The sequence below is a fragment of the Buceros rhinoceros genome, unplaced genomic scaffold, assembly GCF_000710305.1.
Source record: "Buceros rhinoceros silvestris isolate BGI_N320 unplaced genomic scaffold, ASM71030v1 scaffold27882, whole genome shotgun sequence".
Classification (NCBI taxonomy): Eukaryota; Metazoa; Chordata; class Aves; order Bucerotiformes; family Bucerotidae; genus Buceros; species Buceros rhinoceros.
Genome location: NW_010397682.1, coordinates 4715 through 24841, shown reverse-complemented (window position 1 = coordinate 24841; position 20127 = coordinate 4715). Strand labels below are relative to the sequence as shown.

Here is a 20127-nt window from a genome sequence, read left to right as displayed (position 1 = left end):
TCCCTACAGGATCTAAGGATTGATAATTATGTTGATTTCTACACTTAATCAAGTTCTGCCAGCGAAACATTATGTACTTTTGGAATTTCTTCCTGAAGCTGAACAACCTCTTACCTACTGTCTCTTCCCATCCCAATCATGCAGCTGTAAATAAGTTCCCTGTGGACAAAGTTTTCTAACAGTCCACTGACTGAAAATCCACCAATTACAATGCATCTTGCTAAGGGTTTGTTCAAGCTAGATAAATAGCACTGCTGATCAAATAAAATCTAGAAAATAAAAAAAATTAAATCATAGGAGCTTTGATAAAACAAGATCAGAGGTTGATTTTTACCTTTAATGCCTTCCCAGAAGTCATTACGGTCTCTTCTTACAGATGTAAACTTGCTCAAATCATGGTATGTACTCCAGATATAAACATATTTATCTTCTGAACCACTTACAATGTAGGTAAAGTCATGGCTACAGATTCAAAGAAGGAAGAAACATTACTTTTCTCAGCTGTTCAGGCAACCAGTACAGTCGCTTTCCAGATAACTTGCAGCTTTACAAGTGCAATCAGGCTAAATTCACAATTCAAACTGATCCTTCAGTTTAGTGACTGAAACTCAAAAGAAATACTCAGCCCTTACATGCATGTGCACACAAGCTTCACAATGCTGTCCCTCAGGAAGAAAAAGAAACAGTTCTCATGAACAGCACACAGAAGCTGTTCTCCTGCAGCTTCCAACATAGAAGAGGGTTAGTCTCACAGCTATGCTCAGCAACAAGAAAATAGCATAATCTTTAAAGGTAATTTGCATCTATTTGAGCCTGGAACCTGTGTGAACATCTGAGACTGTAACTGGAATGGTTTACAATCAAATGATGTGCAGAAAAAAGCCACACAGGTGCAAGATGAAAGGCATTCAACAAGAGCATATAATGCCCACTGACAGCAACAAAACAGTACCTGCAAACCCAGTACAAGTTCTTACTTTTAATTTACCTACCAATCAGTACGTCACATAGCTAGCTCTAATGCTAACTATGCTACAGCCCTGTAAGCAGAGATGACTTAAATTGGGAAATTAATCTTGAGCAGGGGGGCTGGACCAGATGACCTCCAGAGGTCCCTTCCACCCTCAGCCATTCTGTGAAATACTGTTTCAGCCTTCAAGATGCTTTCAAAGACCAAAAGCGGACAATCAACATTAAAATTGGCATTATTCCTCTGCTCAAACATTCAGGTTGAAAAGATACCCAAGCATTTTTCCCTTTCAGCTTCTGCAAGGCCCAAGGTGGGAATAAAACAAATATTCCTCTCTGTCTACTCCTTTGCTTTTCCTAGCTTAAAAACCAGTATTTCCATTGACAGTCAGGGTAGTATACTCAAACACAGAAAAGCATCTTAGGCCAGCACAGAAAAAGAGGAAAAGATAATTCCAATTCATATTTGCAGGCTGTTTCCCGATACTGATGATAAACAGGCAGTGACCAACAACCTTGAGCAACAGTTGGAAGACCAACACATCTGCAACAATATCTGACAAAATTAAGGAAATAAAACCTATCTATCATGAAGGAGAGAAAAGATGTGGTGTCCCAGCCCCAGCAGTTCTAGTACAGTTCCTGCATCATACTGTCAATACAAAAGGATTCACTGATTCACAGAAGCTCCCTGCTCATTGGCAGCTTTGTCATTCTTCACCAGAGCCTTTAGTTATCTTCATATCCTGAGCCAAATGACATTTCAGAGGCTCAGTTTCATACCAAGATAAACAGATTATTTAAAGAAAAGCCTCTGTACTTCAGCCACAGCATTTCCAAAATCCAACAACTGTGTTGTTACAACACTGTCTTACCTAAAGCTGGCTTTGATCTGGCTGCTGCTATTGACATAACCTTTGTATTTCATAGATAAAGACAGATCTCTCAGGTCGTACAATCTGATTCTGGAATCATTTGATGTTACTAGTATCTAGAAAAGAAAGAAATAAAAGTTAGGAGTAGAAAAGATTAGTATGCCCCAAAAGGAGCAACAGAGTTCATTCAAAGAGTCAGAATTCCATTTCTTTTGATTAAAAAAGTTACATAAACAAAGAATAGGCCCAAAGAAGCAGAATAAGATTTAGGACAAAGACGTTTTCCTCTTTCCTCAGTGGACAGAACACAACTTCACTGTCAAGATTTTCCTGACCGGTCTGAACCAGAACAGCTGCTGTTTACTGAAGTGAAATGTGGGCCCAAAAAACAGTTATCAATTTGCTAAGGGTACTTTGGAACACATTCCACAATAATACAGCAAAATAGCTATTCTAGTGAGGTAAATTTCTGAAGAGTCGTGACCGAATCAATCATGAAGCGCAGATCAAAGACCATTATCTGCTATATAAACCAAGTGGACTTTTCTTGGTTGATGCAAGTTTGATTTCTTCTCACATTTTTCAGATCAGAAGCTTAAATGTACTTGCAGTGACCAGAGGAGTCTGTGAAAGGGTTGCCAAAATGCGCAAGGGCATTCAGCCGATGAGCCCTTTTACAGTACATGAGAAGTGGAGCAAATCGTAGGTGAGCATAAGCCTCAAGACCACACCAAAAAAAGGGTACAGCACAGTAGCAGTCAAACACCGACCCCTACTTGCCTAATCGTTTATGCAAAGTTGTGTCAGCTCTTGGAATACCATCACGTTACAGAACTTCCTATTTGTTAGCAAAAGAGTTGATGCTGAGCTGTGTTTTATTACATCATTAAACATGCCAACACACAGCATCTGATGCAAATCCAACAGCATTATCGATTTCTGAACCTTCTGCATGTCTTTGGAATTAAATCATGGATAAGAGCACAATATAGGTAACAACTGGTGATCTACTACTCTTGTTAAGTCAGCTGTTGATGCCACACCACCCCTGAAGCTTTACATACAGGTGAGAAATTCTCCAGCTTTAGATTCTATCTTTAATATTCAACAGCACGTTCTTTGATGATAGTTTGACCCTTTCACAACATTAGGTTTCAGTTTAGACTGAAAAGCTAAACAAAAGAACCAATTCTGAAGAACAGAGTACACTTGTTTGTATAATGGCTTCTGAGCTTTTAGCATTTTTTCAGCTTCTGTATGAAGTACGTTTCCAAATTCATATTAAATTCAAGGGAGGTTAATTATGCCAAAATTTTGGACTGAAAGCATTTTCTCACCTTTCAATTAATCAGAGCATAATGTCATTTGAAAACCCCCAAATTATCTATTTTACCACTATTTAATATTGTATTAGTCTAAATCGGCAAAGGGTAGCAGTCATTTTAGTAGTGTCTAAAGACTTTGGATTTAAGCCAGTGACTACAAACAAGATTAGCACAAACTTATTAAGCATTAGCTACAAACATTGCACACCAGTACCGAGCCAAAGTTGCACTGAAAGACAGTACCTTATTTTCTCCAGGCAAGGGTTCAATGCCAGTAATTTTTCTTCCAACTCTATTTCGGCCTCTGGTAGAACGCACATGTATTTGTGTATGGTACTTCAAGTGCTGGAAAGATTAAAATACATCTTGATTTGAAATAAAGCGTAAAAACTTCATTGTACTCCATGTTCTAATAGGTTTGTTTCTTGATATTTAAATAAGCATGACTTTTAAATCTGTTATGTAACATAAAAAAATACAATCTCAAAAAGCTTTTACCTCTGTGTCATAGAAGATGCATCTTCCGTCGTACGTGCCTATGACTGCGTATTTGCCATTCTGACAGAAGTTGGCAGCTGTAATCAATTTTGTCTGCCCATCTACTTCATTCCATAATGCCACCTTTTTGTCAGGAATGTTCCAGAGTCGGAGTTTCCCATCCAATGAACCACTTAAGAAGTACCTGTCATCCTGAGAGGTCACACTACATTAATCTCTGCTTGTGCTACGAGCACGCCCTGATTTCCTTAAAACCTTCCCCTCCATTTCCCAACAGCTGCTCTACAGAACCTCCCAAGGAAGAGCTCTCAAGAGGAGTTGAAAAGACAATGTTAAAATTACTGGTAAACGAGTTCAATTTCTAACAGATTTCTGACAAGATCATACATATGCAGTGTAATTGTTCACCATTACCAGTTACTTTTTACCCTCTCAATGTACGTTAGAAAAACACTAACCTCGTCAGGAGCTGAAAGCTCCTTTCGGAGTTCCTGATACATCTATCAGTTCATTATGTTGAGGGTACACTGAAAATTGTTTTTCCTCTACTTGAGTTTTAATAATATTAGGAGGTTTTATTACAGGTTTTTTTTAAATAATAAAATAAGATAGGCTGAAGGGATCTTTGGAGGTCTCTGGTTCACCTCTCCTCATCCAGACAATCTGTTAAATTTCATGATGATTTTTTTTCCACTAATACTGAATCACAACACCCCTCTTTTCACAAAGTTACTCAAAAACCATACCAGCTGTGATGTTACCATTCCCTTTCTGCATCATGCCTACAAATGGATAAACCACATGGACACTCCTGGTGAAGTTTAGTGAAGGTGAACACTTATCGTTCCAGAGTATTATAAAAAGAGTGCACTAACTATTATTCAATTTTTTTTTTTTTAATTTAAAATAAAGGGGGAGGATTCTTGCAATTTCAAATTCTGCCTCTCTAGCAGAAGGAGGGCGATTACACTTACCCTTGGATGGAACGCTATAGCGGTGACAAAGTCTATATGCTGGAAACAGCAAAGACATTCTCTTCTTGATATGTGCCATAATCTGACAGTTTTGTCCATAGAAGAAGAAAGCAAGAAGTAATTCTGTGAAAAAAGAGAATTCCATGGTTATTAGAGACAACAGTTACAGAAAATACATAAGTAATCTGATTGGTAAAGCCTTACCAACTCCTATTGCCATGGAATTCGACATTTTATCCTTTCAGATAAATATTTTATCTAAATTATCATTAGTGATCTGTGCTTTACTTAAGACCAGTACACAGAAAGCGTTCTGGAACAATCTCCATGGAAATGATTGCTTCAGAGAAGAAACAGGCTTCAGAGATGTGGCAAGAGCCACTCCTGCCTAAGATCCTGCAGCAAGACAGTGCTCTGAAAACTACAACTGTATTCCAACATGCAGAATTAACTGAGTAAGCTTTATGTGAAAAATACGAAAGTTAAGCACAAGGTAATTCCCTAACTTTAAGATTTATGTTTATATTTGGCAACTTTAGAATCTGTACACTTTGCCTAAAACCAGTGAAACACACTGAAGACAAGAAAAGTGGTAACACCATAAATCAGAAATGACACAGCTCAGTGGCAACTCCTTCCACTCTAAACAATTTTGCTTCACTGTTGAACACACAACTGTAATTGTTACCAGCTTAAGGCTGGTTTGGGATTTCTTTTCTTGAGGGTTTTTTTTTTTTTTGCTTTTTGTTGGTTTATTTTTCTTTTTTTTAAGAATACTCTTAATTAAACAAGCCCAAGAAGATTTTCATTTTATCCCAACTATTTCACCTGGAATAAGTGTTGTCTCCACAAACCTTTTCTCTTAACTTCAATGACTGTTTCTTATTGTTTAGACATATGGTTCCAATGGCAACTGACAGAAAGAAAACGATGCAAATACAAGAGAATACATAGTCTGTATGAAGGTGCCTTACTTTAGACCAGGAAAGATCAAGCAGATCTGCTGTATGCCCTTTGTATTTGCAAAACGGTCGTTGACGAAATGGGGCATTTTTATCATCTGGGTCTTCGTCAACTCCACTGCAAATCTATTGGAGAAATGTATAGAAATATTATAAAACGTTAGCTGGAGAAATTCTCAAAAAAGCAATTACTGCTTACAGAAAGCACAGGGCCAATAACGATGTGAAGAACATCTCTCATGACTTTAAAACAACCAACACTGCACTAGCAAACAAGTGAAGTAAAGTCGAAGTACAGTGGGTTGTGAAACATCATCCTGAACTTCCAAAGCTCTGAATTTTCCATCCATACAGCTTTTATTCAATGGGATAAAGCTGACAGTAAATTATGCAAATAACTGAAGATACAGTTTTGGAACAAAGACCTTGTAAACTGCATTCCAAATTAAAATATAAACTGCGAGTTAAAGTTGCCGCATTCCTAACGCATATCAAGAATGAAAACTTCCTAGTAACTTCTCACATGGCACATGGAAGGTAAGGAGGCAACTGGAGACAGCCAGCCTGGGTAAACCGTGCCTGACAAATCTAGTGGCCTTCTACAATGGGTTTACAGCACTGGTGGATTAGGGAAGAGCAACTGACATCATCTACCTGGACTCGTGCAAAGCATTTGACACTGTCCGGCACGGCACCCTTGTCTCTGAATTGGAGAGAGGTGAACTTGACAGTGGATGAAGAATCAGCTGGATGGTCACATTCAAAGACTCATGGTCAATGGCTTGATGCCTGAGTGGTGCTCCTCAAGGGTCAGTATGATGACCAGCGCTGCTCAAGATCTTTGTCGGTGACAGTGACAGTGGGATCAAGTGCACCCTTGGCAAGTTTGCCTATTACACCAAACCGCAGCATGGTCAACACGCTGCACGGAAGAAATCGGAACCAGAGGGATCCGTACATGCTGGACAGGTGGGCCCAGGTGAATTTCATGAAGTTCAACAGGACCAAGTGCAAGGTCCCGCACATGGGTCACGGCAATCCCAGGCACAAATACAGGCTGGGCGAGGAGTGGACTGAGAGCAGCCCTGAGGAGGAGGACTTGGGGGTGTTGGTGGATGAAAAATTGAATGAGTCAGCAATGTGTGCTCGCAGCCCAGAAAGCCAATCGCATCCTGGGCTGCATCAAAAAAGTGTGTCCAGCAGGTTGAGGGAAGTGATTCTGCCCTTCCACTCTCGTGAGACCCCACCTGGAACACTGTGTTCATCCCTGGGTCACCAGTGTAAGAAAGACACGGACCTGCTTGAGCAGGGACAGAGGAAGACCAAGATGATGATCAGGGGACTGGACCACCTCTCCTATGAGGACAGGCTGAGAGAGTGGGGATTGTTCCCTCTGGAGAGACCTTATAGCAGCCTTCCTGTACTTAGTGGGAGCTACAGGAAATGTGTCGAGGGACTTTTATCAGGGAACATAGTGACAGGGATGAATGGTAATGATTTAAACTGAAAATGGGTAAATTTAGATTGGCTAGAAGGGAGAAATTTTTCACTGTGAAGGTGTTGATGCACTGGAACAGGTTGCCCAGAAAGTGTTCAAGGCCAGGCTGGACAGGGCTTTGAGCAACTGGATCTAGTGGAAGGTGTCCCTGCCCCTGGCAGGGGGGTTGGGACTAGATGAACTTCAAAGGCCCCTTCCAACCCAAACCATTGTATGATTCTACTAAGAGACCCTTTCAGAACAAAACAGGTGCAAAACAACAAAAACATAACTAAACAAAACCTCTCCAACAACAAACCCACTCAAAACAACAGCCCTCGTGTGTGTGGCTGAGCAAGCCTTCCTCAGAAAAAACATCATCAACTCAGACGTTAACCATAAGCCAGACAAAATGCTAAGGCAGGAAATTCAACAATGTAGGTTTTTTTCCCCTACAGCATTTCACTCAAATCTGCTCTGGCAGAAGGCCACCACAAAGCTATGCAGATTTGCAGCACATTAAGCTTAGTGATACGCGATCTTGTTTGCACCCCATACACACGGGATAACAGTATCTGACTGAACACATCCATTGATAAGCCTCAGAGACCACCGCCAAGAACTCTTCAATGTGTTTGGATAAAGCAACGATGAACAACGCAAACCCTCTCTTCCCCTCCCAGTATGTACTGTACGTACCCCTGCATCAGTATCAGACTTCGAAGAATTCAGACTCTCCTGAGATGGGGAGGGAGAGACGCGGCCTAGAATGCAGGCAGAAACACCATCGTCAACTCCGACTTCCCAAATAACTAGAATTTCTAGTATTTAGAGCTCTAGTGATGCATGGAAAGGTACCTTCTGTGTTGTACTTCATTCGCATGTTATTGAAATAGTCGAAAGCATTCTTTAAAACCCATATTCTTACTACGTTGTCCTGTCCTGCAGATGCAAGTAATCGACCGCAGTGAGAAAACTTCATTGTCCAAACAGCACCCTGCCAAAATAAAGAGATCATTGTTTAAGATACATAAAGTGCCTTTTTTCCACACCAAAAAGCCTTTCTATGATGCCAGCTGACAAAATTTAGTACATATACAAGATACCACAGCTTAAATAAATTGTAGATCAAAATGCTGAAAAGCAATTGTTAAAACTGATGGATTGTGCAACACACTTGCAAAAACAGTCCAAAAGGAACAGACCACAGGGCAGATTACAGCAGGAGAGTAGTTGAGGGAGCTCAGGACTACCACATAGCTTACATAAAACTGGCACGGTTAGCAAGAGCCAGCCAGCCAGGGTTCTGAGCGACTTAAAACCTCCTGTTCGGTTTGTAGAACTGGCAAGTACTTGCAGCTGCACTTGAAGCTAGCACAAGTTGTGCTAACACTTTTTTCAAGTAGAAATTGTGCTTGGTTACATCAATTCTGGCAACCAAAACAAGTACTACATGTATTTGTCGAGTTCAGAATTGGCATGAAGATTTTACAAAGCCTCTGAAAACAATTCTTTCTCTATTGCAAAGTCCGAAGAGCCTGTAGTCAATAAAACACATACCACACAAGCAGCATTCCATTTCCTGCTGCTCATTTAATGAACAGCTATCAGGCATTTGACTCCACCAGCCTAGCATCTTTTTAGGATGCTTTTGGGCAATTTCCTAGGCTTTAAGAATCAAATCCTGGCATGATGGAAACTAACACAGATGGATTACCAGTAGGACTGGAAACTTTCACTGCGGATCACAAGCTGGAAATCTCCAGTCACCACACTGATTGCTGTAGGTCATTATCCTTAGCCTAACACTTAGAGACTGTTTCAGTCGTTGTCAACAGAAGAATCTGGGAAGTTCAGAAAACTAGAATGTACTTCAGACTCTGCAGGGAAGCATGCACACTTCCAACAGTGATGAACAGGCAGCTTTTCTGCTTCATTCTCCACAGCACTCTGCAAATATTGTATTGCAGTCTCTCCCCTCCCTACCATTCTGATCCACACACCCCATTAACCTCTCCCCAGTTTTGCCTCCAGAACCTATCTAGTATTTCTGCTAAATACTTGTGTTCATCTCTCTAACAGGCAGACGAGTTTATTTGCTACCAAGTAGGTCAACCTTGCTGCTCTGTGCTCAGTTCTAGTAATGGGATAGTGGGACAGAGCCTATTTCAGCCTAAATTTGTAATTGCCTGAACTTAGCAACCAGGTACCACTCAATACTAAAACTCTTCAAGGAAAAGCTCTACAGAATCCCTAAAGCCTGAGTATCTACAGACTTTTTTTTTTCCTCCTGAAGATCTGATCAAACCAGTCAAATTTTCATTTCTGGCCAGAATATTGTTTTTCAGAATGAATAAACTTGACAGTCATTTCTGGAGGTCAACAAGTAGATAAAAACTAGAAGTTGAACGTCAGGCTGAACAGATTTAGCAAACCACAGATGAAATTTGAGACCTACCATATGCTCTCCACTGAGATCCTGAACAACTTTAATCTGTTCAAAATCATAAGGTCCCTTGAAGCCATGGGCTGCTTTGAACTTAACTGGTCTGGTATATGGCATCCCTTCATCATCACTGGACGAGGGATCATCTTGATCTGTATGGAAGACTAAGAGGAACAGCAGTACATATCACGGCACACATTTAACCTATTGGTCAGCATTTGTCTACACTTTTTGGTAGCAGATTAGTCCTGAATTAAGAATCTTTCATAGGCAATTTTACGATCTTAAAGCAAAACCAGAGTACTGTTGCATCAAGGTGTAAAAATACACCTACACTAATTATAGGTTGTAGTGAACCCAAACACAGAACACAAAATAGGAACTGATACCCATTTTTGTCCTGCCCCTTCTTACACAAGGTCTTGCATTCTGCAGATCCTGCAGTAAGTGATTCCTGTCAGTTTAACGTGTGCTGAAAATTATTGTATGGTTTCTTCTGACTGGATAAAGTGAAATGGCCTGGTGATTTGCCCACAAAGCAAAAGAGTTGGGGAAACAGCCAGCAGCAACACAAGATGCTAAGTTGGTAAGTTCTATGGCCCTTATCTCAGGCTGTGGTTAGACTAGCTTAGAGCAGTCCTACAGGTCTGTCTGAAAGAAAGACTGATGAAAGGAGACAGGAAGAATTCTGCTGTAGTTAGGAAATCTCACAAGAGCTCAAGTTGTAGGAGAATTCTAATGGTGGCACCGGTTGTCAGAAAACAATCCGATTTTATTAAACTAATGAAGACAACCCCCAGTTCTACCTTTGCTGGAATAACATTCCAAAAAGATTTACATTTCGATATCCAGACAGCTTCCTAACGGCACAAAGATAACAGTATTCAACTGATTAAGCTGAAAGGTCTCTCACCTACTACTTTACACTCTTGTGACTGCTAGTGTCAAAATGCCTACCAAGCCACGAGCCACATCACCTCTATCATGTTAGAATACCACTGTGTGCGTGCATATATATCTATATGTACGTCCCTCAGCTGGCTTTGTTTCCTAGGAGCCCAAGGATAAACAGATTATCCTATTAAAAATAAATAAAAACACATCGGTGCCACTTACCTTCATCTCGAACACTCTTAACTTTATTTACGGCACGCTCGCCATATTCTTCAGCCAGATGCTTTGCTCGCTTTACGGATTTGCCAAGGAACTTTTTCAGCTGTGTCCTTAAAAAGCAAGGGTACTTTTTCAACACATAATACTGACTTACTCACTTTTTTGCTATTGTGAATAATTTTGATTTTGAATGCAATATAACCTCTTTCTATTACTGATTAAAATAAGCATTTAATTTGTCAGCAGTCACGTAACCTTCAGTTCAACTGCAGAGCAATGGGCTTATGTAAATTCAGGCATCACTTGTACTTAAAAGGTAACTTTTTCAGAAGTCAGAAGGGGAGCTTCAGCTTAGGAAATCAAAACCTTCCTATTCTTTCATAAGTATATGAAACAGCATCTTACGTTTTTTGTTTTAACCTCCCTCCATCAGAATCAGTTTGCTGTGTCTGCATTTTGTCTTCGTCATCAGACTGCGCTGCATCGTTACTAGGAAATACAGAAGTGATTGCTTAATACGAAATCACAATGAATCTAAATCCAACAAAACGTTAGTAAAGTCACATCTGCATTTTAGGATCCATCTTTATTCCTTCATGTAACACACTGGAAAAACATGGATGTGATGTTAAGTGATAAAACAGACCTTTCAATTCTTAGGTACCCTGATACTAAAATCGCATATACTCCGCAGATGGCAGATACATTACTCCCTTCCTCATGTTTCAGACCTAAGTTTATTGTAATGCTTTGAAAGCTAAGAGCAGACAAAATACATTACACTACTAGGAACTGGTAACATGCCACCTTGTCCTCATACCTTGCTTTCCATAGATTAAATAAATAGTGGTTAATTCTGAAACAGAAGTTTGTACACAGAGGAGTACAGTTCTACAAAAGTGAGGTTTTCAGTGATAACACAGCAATGCAAAAAAACCTGAAAGTTGTCTGATGTATAAATTCACATAAATCAAGGCCTTTGGAAAAAAACACCAAGATTGACATGATTTCATTAAGAAATTGAATTCTCTGATGATTAAGGAACTGTATTTTTCTAACGAAATTTACAGACTCAGTTTTAAACAACAGAAGGGCCTAAAACTGTTGAAAACAGGAAAATCTCAAAGCCATCAGCTATGCCAACAACAACAGATCTTCAGTGCTAACTGCAGTTCAGCCGGATCTTCGGACATACTCGCCTGTCAAGTTCCAGCAATATCATCACCTTTTAGTTCACTTAAAAATTCAATGAACAGCCTAGTTGATAGAGAACTGGGAATTAGCACTCAGATTAGTCAGAGACAAGATGAATTCAGACTTTCTGCGTACACGGAGACTGCTCTTATGCAAGTAAACTATAAAAGCAACGGTATCATGAAGAGCTGAAAGCTATCATCATTCATACCTGACGTATTCTTTAGTTCTCCTCATGATATGCAACGTCAGGGGATTAATGCCTGTTGGCAACTTTTCTTCTGCCAAACTCAGGGGTATTTCTTCACCCGTATCAAGGTTTTTTATCATTACACTTGCTAGAATTTCCTATGGAAAAAATGAGATGTGAAATTAAGATGACTTCACTAGACTCCAACACCTAGAGCAAAATGGAAATCATCTGATCTTACAGATTATTTATCTTAATGGGAAATTCTGTAGCTTGCTAAATATGTATTTTACAAAGACTACGTTTAACTTAAAAATGCCTTTAGCGTGTTAGCATGAACATTATCAACCACAATACACAGATGAACAATTACACGTCATCACAATTCAATTTCGCAAATCAGAAAAGCAGCTGTAGACATCAGCCACTGCCTGACAACTTCCATGCTAATACAGACTTATCACGTCATTAAAAGACATTGAAATCTACCCCTTTCAGAACAGTTAAAACTCACACTTTCAAACATAAATATCACATATAACTTGGGGACCACAAAGTTCTTAGGTGGGCAAAGCCTGGACGCCATCACTCCTATTTGCATCCCTGGTCACAGCATGTGGTGTTTCAGAGCACAAGAAGGGATGTGTGTCTACTCCAATTCATTTGACAGCCTGGCAAAGCATGCACAAGAATGTACTCTGTGAATACCTCATCTGTGAGCTCTCTTCCAGAATTAGACCTGGGTCTTTGCGGTCCAAGTACTTCATTTGTTGTTTGACCATCAGCTGCTTTCCCATTTTCCTGGAATTTTGCACACACAGAAAATATTATCTCTACTGTAACACTAAAGTAATAGAAAAATGTTACAGTTATTGAACTTCTAGCAGTTTCCCAATACCTGTGCAGTGACTATTTTATCTCCACTAGTTGCGCTTGCCAAATCCAGAGAAGGCTGAGAATCTTTGGGCATGCTCTCTGTCACGACACTTGGAGTTAAAAGACCACCAGCTGTGAAGCTCTCTCGAGAAACTGAGAAGAGATTCATATCAGAAAAAAGCGCATAACACTTGCCTTACTCGTCGGCAGGCTACAGATTGTTAGACTCCTAACACCAGTCCCGAACACACTTTCTGACAAGTTTCATTTTTTTAAACATCAACTGCCACCAAATCCACCGTACCAGTTATACATTTCATATATAGTTGGAGGTACAGGTGTGATTTCATGCCTAGTCCTCTTATTAACAATCTTTTTAAAATTAATTTCTATAGTAACCCAGGACTATTCATTTTCACGAGACCTCAGTCTATATCTTGACTCGTATTTCTATGCAAATACAGATCGTACACATTTTATTTGAAGCGTGTAACTTTTTTCAGTTTCTGTATTGATGAGACAACTTCTCGCTACAGAAGTGGCTATTCTGGTAGAAGTGTTCGTTTACAAGAAAGGCTATGAATTAAGAACACTTGTAATGCAAAAGGGTATTTATCCACTCTAAAAAGCTAAAGATTATTGATGACCTTTTTCCCCCTCCCCTCATTTACAAGTCAACTAAACTGAAATCATAAGATTGAATGATTCTTCTCTCAAAACACAAAAATAGTAACCATGTGGATAACTAAACCCACCTAAAATAGAATACTTGCCTTCTAAAACTGGTTTTTGCACTTCAAAATCCAGTTCACTCTTCTTCTTCCGGGGTGGTGGAGCCGGCCGTGCAGGCGGTGGTGGTCTTGGAGGAGGAACATTTGTTGGAGGTGGTGGCCGTGCTGGGACAGGCTTCTTTGTGCTAGCAACTATATCGGGTTCTACAGTCAGCTGCCGTGGAGGTTTTGCTGGAGGAATTTCTTCTGTTGTAGAAAGGTCTTTGGTAGATAAATCTGAAGCTGTTTGTTCTAAAGTATTTACCTCTTTCTTGTCTGTTATGTCCTCGTTTGTTGATGTTTCTTCTTGTGCTTCAGTTTCATCCATTTTATGGTCAGTTGCATTTGTCGCTTTTGTTAGTTTATGAGTTTCCTGTTGCTCAGAAGTAAACAAAAGCTTCCCTGACTCCAGTTCAGTGTCCTTACACACACTCTGACACGTTGGTTCGCTAGGGTCTTCTTGTACTGGTATTTTAGCAGCTAACACTTCTGGAGTATTACTAATGATACCCACTCCAGAAATCCAAGCATTTGCATCTGAAGTTGGAACAGTCAAATCTTTTCCTCTGGAAGCTAAAGAATCATCATCTAGCTGTTGTGCCTTCTGACTTTCTTCTATAATACTGTCAATAATCTAAAGAAACAAACCAAAACCATTCTACTGTTAAATAGCAGGCACTTCTAGGGTATACTTATCTGTACAACACCCACCAGAACTCTTCCACTGAAGAGTTACTTTATACACAAAATACATCGTGTTTAATAATGCTGGAGATCAGAACCTAGGTACAGAAATAGGCATATTCAAAAAATAACACAAAGTGACTAATTTCCACTCCTTTTTAATATATTTTGAGAGAAAGTTAGAAAACAAAAGCTGTTCACTCTTCAGAGTTCTCACGCACTAAGTACAATCCCGTAAACTCCACAAATAACTCAACACCAGTGAATACTAAATATGTTTTTAGAACACTTACTTTGAGTTCTACCATTTAGATGAACATTCTTACTAACATTAACAACAAATTCTGACCTTTGTTAGTTTCAAGATGAAGACTGATTGTTAAATTATTTAGTATTCCTAGTGTGATGCTGGAAGCACAAAGGAATATTTAACTAACCTCTTTTGAATCATCTTGCTTCATTTCTTGTACAAAGGTTTCGTTTCCAGTTTTGTGTAGTTTGTCCACGTCCTACGGAAAAAAAAGATGTAAGATGATGGTAGCAAGTTCCACAGCGAGATGATCTAACAAAAATAGAGCTACAACAAATTAAATAGCATAAAGGACAAGAATTCTGCTAAATTATCACGTTACCGCTGTCAGACAGATGTTTAGACAGTAATGAACAGTGCACATGAGGAGTATTTCACACTGCCTCATACAGAAAATCTGCACACTATTAAGCAAAAAAAGCAGTTATTTTTAAGAGGTCTCAATGTCAACTAAAATAAAATTGACAGTAGCATGAAGCTTAAAGAAATATACACATTTAATAATCCACAGCAAGGAAAATCCATATTACAGTATTTTTTTTTTCTTTATCAACTTGTGGGAAAGGATGCAAGAACTGTACTATCACCACATAATAGAAACTGTTTTAGAAATTTTCAGGTTGTCGGGCAGATCTAGCAAGCGGTCACAAATACGCCTTTAAGGTTCTGACACGGAATCTTACGTTCTACATTTATTCCTAGCACACAATGTCTAATTTTGCCATCAGTCATCTTCATGCAGATCCTTCTGAAATTTAAATCAACTGCAGCAGAACAAATTAAATAACTGGATTTAAGCAAAACCACCAAGAACATTTTCAGAACATTTGGGTGACAGACTGCAAGACTATTTGAAGCTGAGTATACTATTTAACCTTTATACATGTACCATCGACACTACCAGGATATCATACTACTGAAGCGAAGTCTGCTTGCAGTTTAAGAAGTATAGTTGAGAAGCGCAAACAGCATCAACACTTCGATATATATTGCCAAAGAAAGAATTAATAAAAGAAATCCACTAAATGTGGCCTCATGGACAAAAGTAATGCAGTAAATCTTTGTAATAGTTTTAAGTCTTATTTAATTTTTTAAAATATAATTAAATAAATAATGCTTAAGATAGGCAGCCCTAGGAATATCAGAATTAGAGTACACTTTCAGCATGTTAAGTATGGATGTTATATACAAGGTCTTAGAACAGAAAATATTCTATTTGTGAGTGAACATATTCACTGATAACTGAAAAATCTGAGATTCAGAAAAGCAAGTGGTTTATACCATAGGAGGATACTGCTTTAACCTCAGTTAATACGGTCTAGGATCATATGCCTTCTGTTCTACATGAATTATTAGAATCATAGACAGTCTGGGTTGGAAGGAACCTTCAAATGTCATCCAGTTCCACCCCCCTGCAGTGAACAGGGACATCTTCAACTACATCAGGTTCCTCAGAGCCCCATCCAACCTGACCTGGAATGTTTCCAGGAACGGGGCTTCCACCACCTCTCTGGGCAACCTGTATTGCCAGTGTTTTGCCACCCTCATTGTAAAAAATTTCTCCCTTCTACCTTCTTCTAGTTTAGAACCATTACTACTTGTCCTACTGCAACAGGCCCTGCTAAGAAGTTTGTCCCTATCTTTCCTATAGGCACCCTTTTAGCATTGAAAGGCCACAAGTTCACACTGCCTTTAGGCAGTATCAGCAGTACCTAAAGGGGAATCTGATAGAACACTTGATGTTGGAAGGGACCTGTGGAGATCCTGTAGTCCTCAAAGCACAGCCAACTAGAGCAGATAGCTCAAAAATGTGTCCAGTCAGGTTTTGACTATATCCAAGGATGGAGACTGCACATCATCTCCATGCAACTTGTTCCACTCTTTGACAATACTGCACAGTCTATTTGGTGACCAAAGCTGCAGAAAAAAGCCTGTATTTGTCTCACAGAAGAGAAAGTCCTCAAAACTGATTCGAAGAATTAAATTACCAAGCTTAAAATACTAAAAAAGGCCCCAAACACCAAGTGATTCCCTGAGCTGAGATACAGATCTACCATTCTACTCCTTCCTGTCTACAGATACAAAACTCTTCTGTTGAAGTCAGCAGTCCTCAACTGTCTCCCCACAAAGTTAAAGCCCCCAAAGGCTGGCTGTTAGCATTATGAATTATTTTTGTTAGGCTATTAATTTAATTCCACTTATACAGTTTTTGATAGGCACAAGATACCTAATCTCCATATTAAACAGGCATTTTAAAAGCCTTCGCCATATTTTTTCAGATCTTGATGAGATTTAGAGTGAATGTCTGGTACAGATATCTAAGAAATTTCTCAGACTTTTTTTAGACACTCAGCTAGTCAAATAGAATCTTTACTGCACAGTAATATAATATACTTGCAAAAAGCCCACTACAACTGTTGCGGACATCTATTTTTAAGAGTTTTGACCTCAAGAAACGGTGCATCATGCAGACACAACTATAATTACAGAAAGCCTTCCTCCTTCTCCACTTCCTCCCCCTCCTTCCAAAGCTTTTCTAATATAAATGCAAGTGTTACTTTGCTCTATTACTTAAATCTATCTTAAAAGGTATAACAACTTCAATACTTAGGAGTAATCGGTGCCTACAGAAGCCCATTATATTAATTTCTAATTTTGTTGACATTAAACTCCCACACCTGTTAAACTTTGGACTTAGGAAATATTTCTTATCCTTCCAAGACAAACTATACCATTAGTCACGCATTCTCTGTACCAAGCAGAGAAGCAACTACTTTTTCCGCCTTTAGAAACTAAGCTTGAACAAGTGACTTAGGAAGACACTTCAAAAACAAAAAAAAAACACCAAAAAACCAAACCACCTGCAAGCAACATACAGAACTTTGCAGCTAATAATTCAGCCAAGACATTAAAGTTAGTTTTGAAGTTCATTGATTGCACTGAGTTTAGCCAGAATGATAGAGTAACATTTCTTGCAAGACGTACACGTCATACTTAATCATTAGAGGGAGGTTAAAGACAAAACAAAATAGAGGTTAAGTCTCTGTTCCACAAGAGATACCATAAGATATGATATGACTGTAAAAAGACAATTGATTCAGAGCAGAGCGCTGCTGACAAATCAGAAAATATTTTCGCTACAATTTCCCAACATGTTGCAGACCAAATTTCAAGCCTTCTTTAGTCTATGTAAAAGTGTTGCAAAGCATCACCTTTGGCCCTTCTGAGGCCAGGAAATTTGTACAGGGTTCCAACTCCTCACCTGTTTAATGCAGGCACGCTGTCACTGTGCACAGATGCAGCATACCAATTACTTGCGTGGGAAGTGGCAATGCTGTCTCATTAAGCTAAATATAGTTTATCATCTTCACAGAACCTAGAAGGGAGGCTTTTGAAGTACAACACTAAAGATTTTCCTTATTTTGAAGACAGAAGAGAGCCAAGTCAACTATTTTGTATTAAGACCAAAAACCAAGTGCTGCAAAGACTTGCTTACTACTCACAAATTGCTTGGAAGAGGGTAGTCTAGTAATTAAGCAGAGTTCAATTAAACTGCACATACACATTTCAGAATAAAATTAGCTTCAAGACATGTTAACATAACCTAATAAAGTTGGAACTTCAAGAGACACAAGCACAACAATTGCTACCTACAACAAAGCAAGGCTGTAATTTCCTGTCCGTGTCAGTGTTAGGGCTACTACAGCACATCTGCTTTAGGCAGAGATGCTCAACACTGCGTTCGTTAACAAGCATTTGAACGATTTTAAGAAGAAACTCACCTTTAACACATGGGATCCCACTTTGGTCGGTGACCTGTTGGAAAGAGAAGACAAATGTAGGCACAGATAAAAAAACCCCAAACTCTTCCTATCAAACTCACTATAGTACTGTCCTCCTTTACAGGGAATGTATACCTGACACTTCAGACTAGCAACAAAGTGAATGTTTCTCATACCACTCCTTTACCTAAAAGGCTTCAAGTAGTTAAATTCCCAACAGTCTACAATGCACAGATTCACAGCTTCTACAATCCCTGAAAGTTTCTTAGCAGTGTCCTCTAGAAATCACATTTCTATCACCCTTGTCTAACAAACTATGCTATTCCAAGTACACATTTACAAACATTTCGCATTCCAGGGAATTTAAAATCAGGACGTACACGGAGCACAGGGTGCACATCAAAGAACCCGAAACTCTCGGAAAGCAGAAGTCCAAACGCCCAAGTAGATTGCAAATTAAGTGCCGGAACCCTAATCTGTAGAGTCAACACTATCGCAGCCATTCTGACCTTCAGCCTCTCTAGGACCATGAAAGTCTTGTTTCTAATCAGGACCCTCAGTATAAAAATATTGACATTGTAACAGGAGGGAACTAGTTTTGCACTATTTTCCAAAATGCATACTCTGAAACAGTGAATTTGCATTAACATCCACTCACACATAACCCCTCCTTTCACTAATTACATGAAAGAACAAGGTATCTTAGGGGAATGGTATCAACTAACTACTTCTTCTCAGGTCACCACTCAATCCAAATCAGAGAACAGCCAGCTCGCCCTGTATCCTGAACTTACATTTTCCAGAAGGTTTTCAGAATTGTGGAAGGTATTTCAATGGAATCACACGGCTTGTGCTGACTACAAGACCTTACTCCCGTGTGAAGAAGCTGAAAGATTGGGCCAGATGATCTTTCAAGGTCCCTCCCAACCTGGGCTGTTCTACGATTCTGTTAGTTTGCCAGTCACAAGCAGAGACCAAGTCACAGATCACTTCCCTAAAAGCTGACTACCAGTGAACTACAGCCTGGATCGTACAAGCACCCCAGCTGGCTACCAAAGTCAGTGACACTCGACAGCTTTGAATGTCACCCTGTACCAACCAATACAGACAAATATCGGGATCTCAGTCCAATTTGCCCTGCCTGCCTCCGAAATGATGGTTTGGGGGATGTCACCTTCTAAAAAAAACCAAAACAAACTCCAAACCTAGTTCCATCTCATTTTTAAGAATTTCAGTTCTTCTCTTTCCCGTCTGAAAGCATTTAATCACAACAAGAAAAGATCAAATTTATACAGCAGTTAGGTAAAACATCCAAGTGTTGCATATAAAGACTGTACCATTATAACTAATTTAACACCTTACACCTAGATGCTTCTGTTCAGATATTCAGACACACAATACCCATAACACTGTTTTGAGGCATAATCCTCCTAGAAGGTGCTAAATCCAACACGTAAAAAACAGCAAAATCAGTATTTTTACATGGAAAGCACATTTTTTGTCTCCCAAAACATACTGGCAGGGAAGGCCTCAGCCCATGCTGAATTTCTGGTTCCTGAAACATTTTTAGTTTCACTATCAACTCTTGTATTTCCTTAGAAACAGTGGCAGAAACGCGTGTCAGTTCATTAAATCCAGAAGATGACTGTAACAACGAAATACATTTATAATTACAACATTAA

The 20127-nt window shown here is 39.3% G+C and overlaps 1 protein-coding gene across 1 annotated transcript in view; it reads right to left on the bottom strand.

The window, feature by feature from the left end:
- The window catches only part of WDR44 (WD repeat domain 44), a 20536-nt gene extending 2037 nt beyond the window's left edge, over positions 1-18499 (bottom strand). Inside the window, exons 1-17 of the mRNA XM_010146354.1 lie at positions 18446-18499; positions 14791-14862; positions 13673-14303; positions 12922-13052; positions 12732-12824; positions 12045-12181; positions 11045-11128; positions 10643-10749; positions 9539-9690; positions 7939-8077; positions 7780-7844; positions 5616-5729; positions 4642-4764; positions 3668-3859; positions 3413-3514; positions 1845-1960; positions 335-462 (exon numbers count right to left, since the gene is read on the bottom strand). Of these exons, the coding sequence (XP_010144656.1) occupies positions 335-462; positions 1845-1960; positions 3413-3514; positions 3668-3859; positions 4642-4764; positions 5616-5729; positions 7780-7844; positions 7939-8077; positions 9539-9690; positions 10643-10749; positions 11045-11128; positions 12045-12181; positions 12732-12824; positions 12922-13052; positions 13673-14303; positions 14791-14814 (2338 nt within the window). The 5' untranslated portion in view covers positions 14815-14862; positions 18446-18499. The remainder of the gene's footprint in view (positions 1-334; positions 463-1844; positions 1961-3412; positions 3515-3667; positions 3860-4641; positions 4765-5615; positions 5730-7779; positions 7845-7938; positions 8078-9538; positions 9691-10642; positions 10750-11044; positions 11129-12044; positions 12182-12731; positions 12825-12921; positions 13053-13672; positions 14304-14790; positions 14863-18445) is intronic.
- Between the last annotated feature and the right edge of the window lie 1628 nt (positions 18500-20127).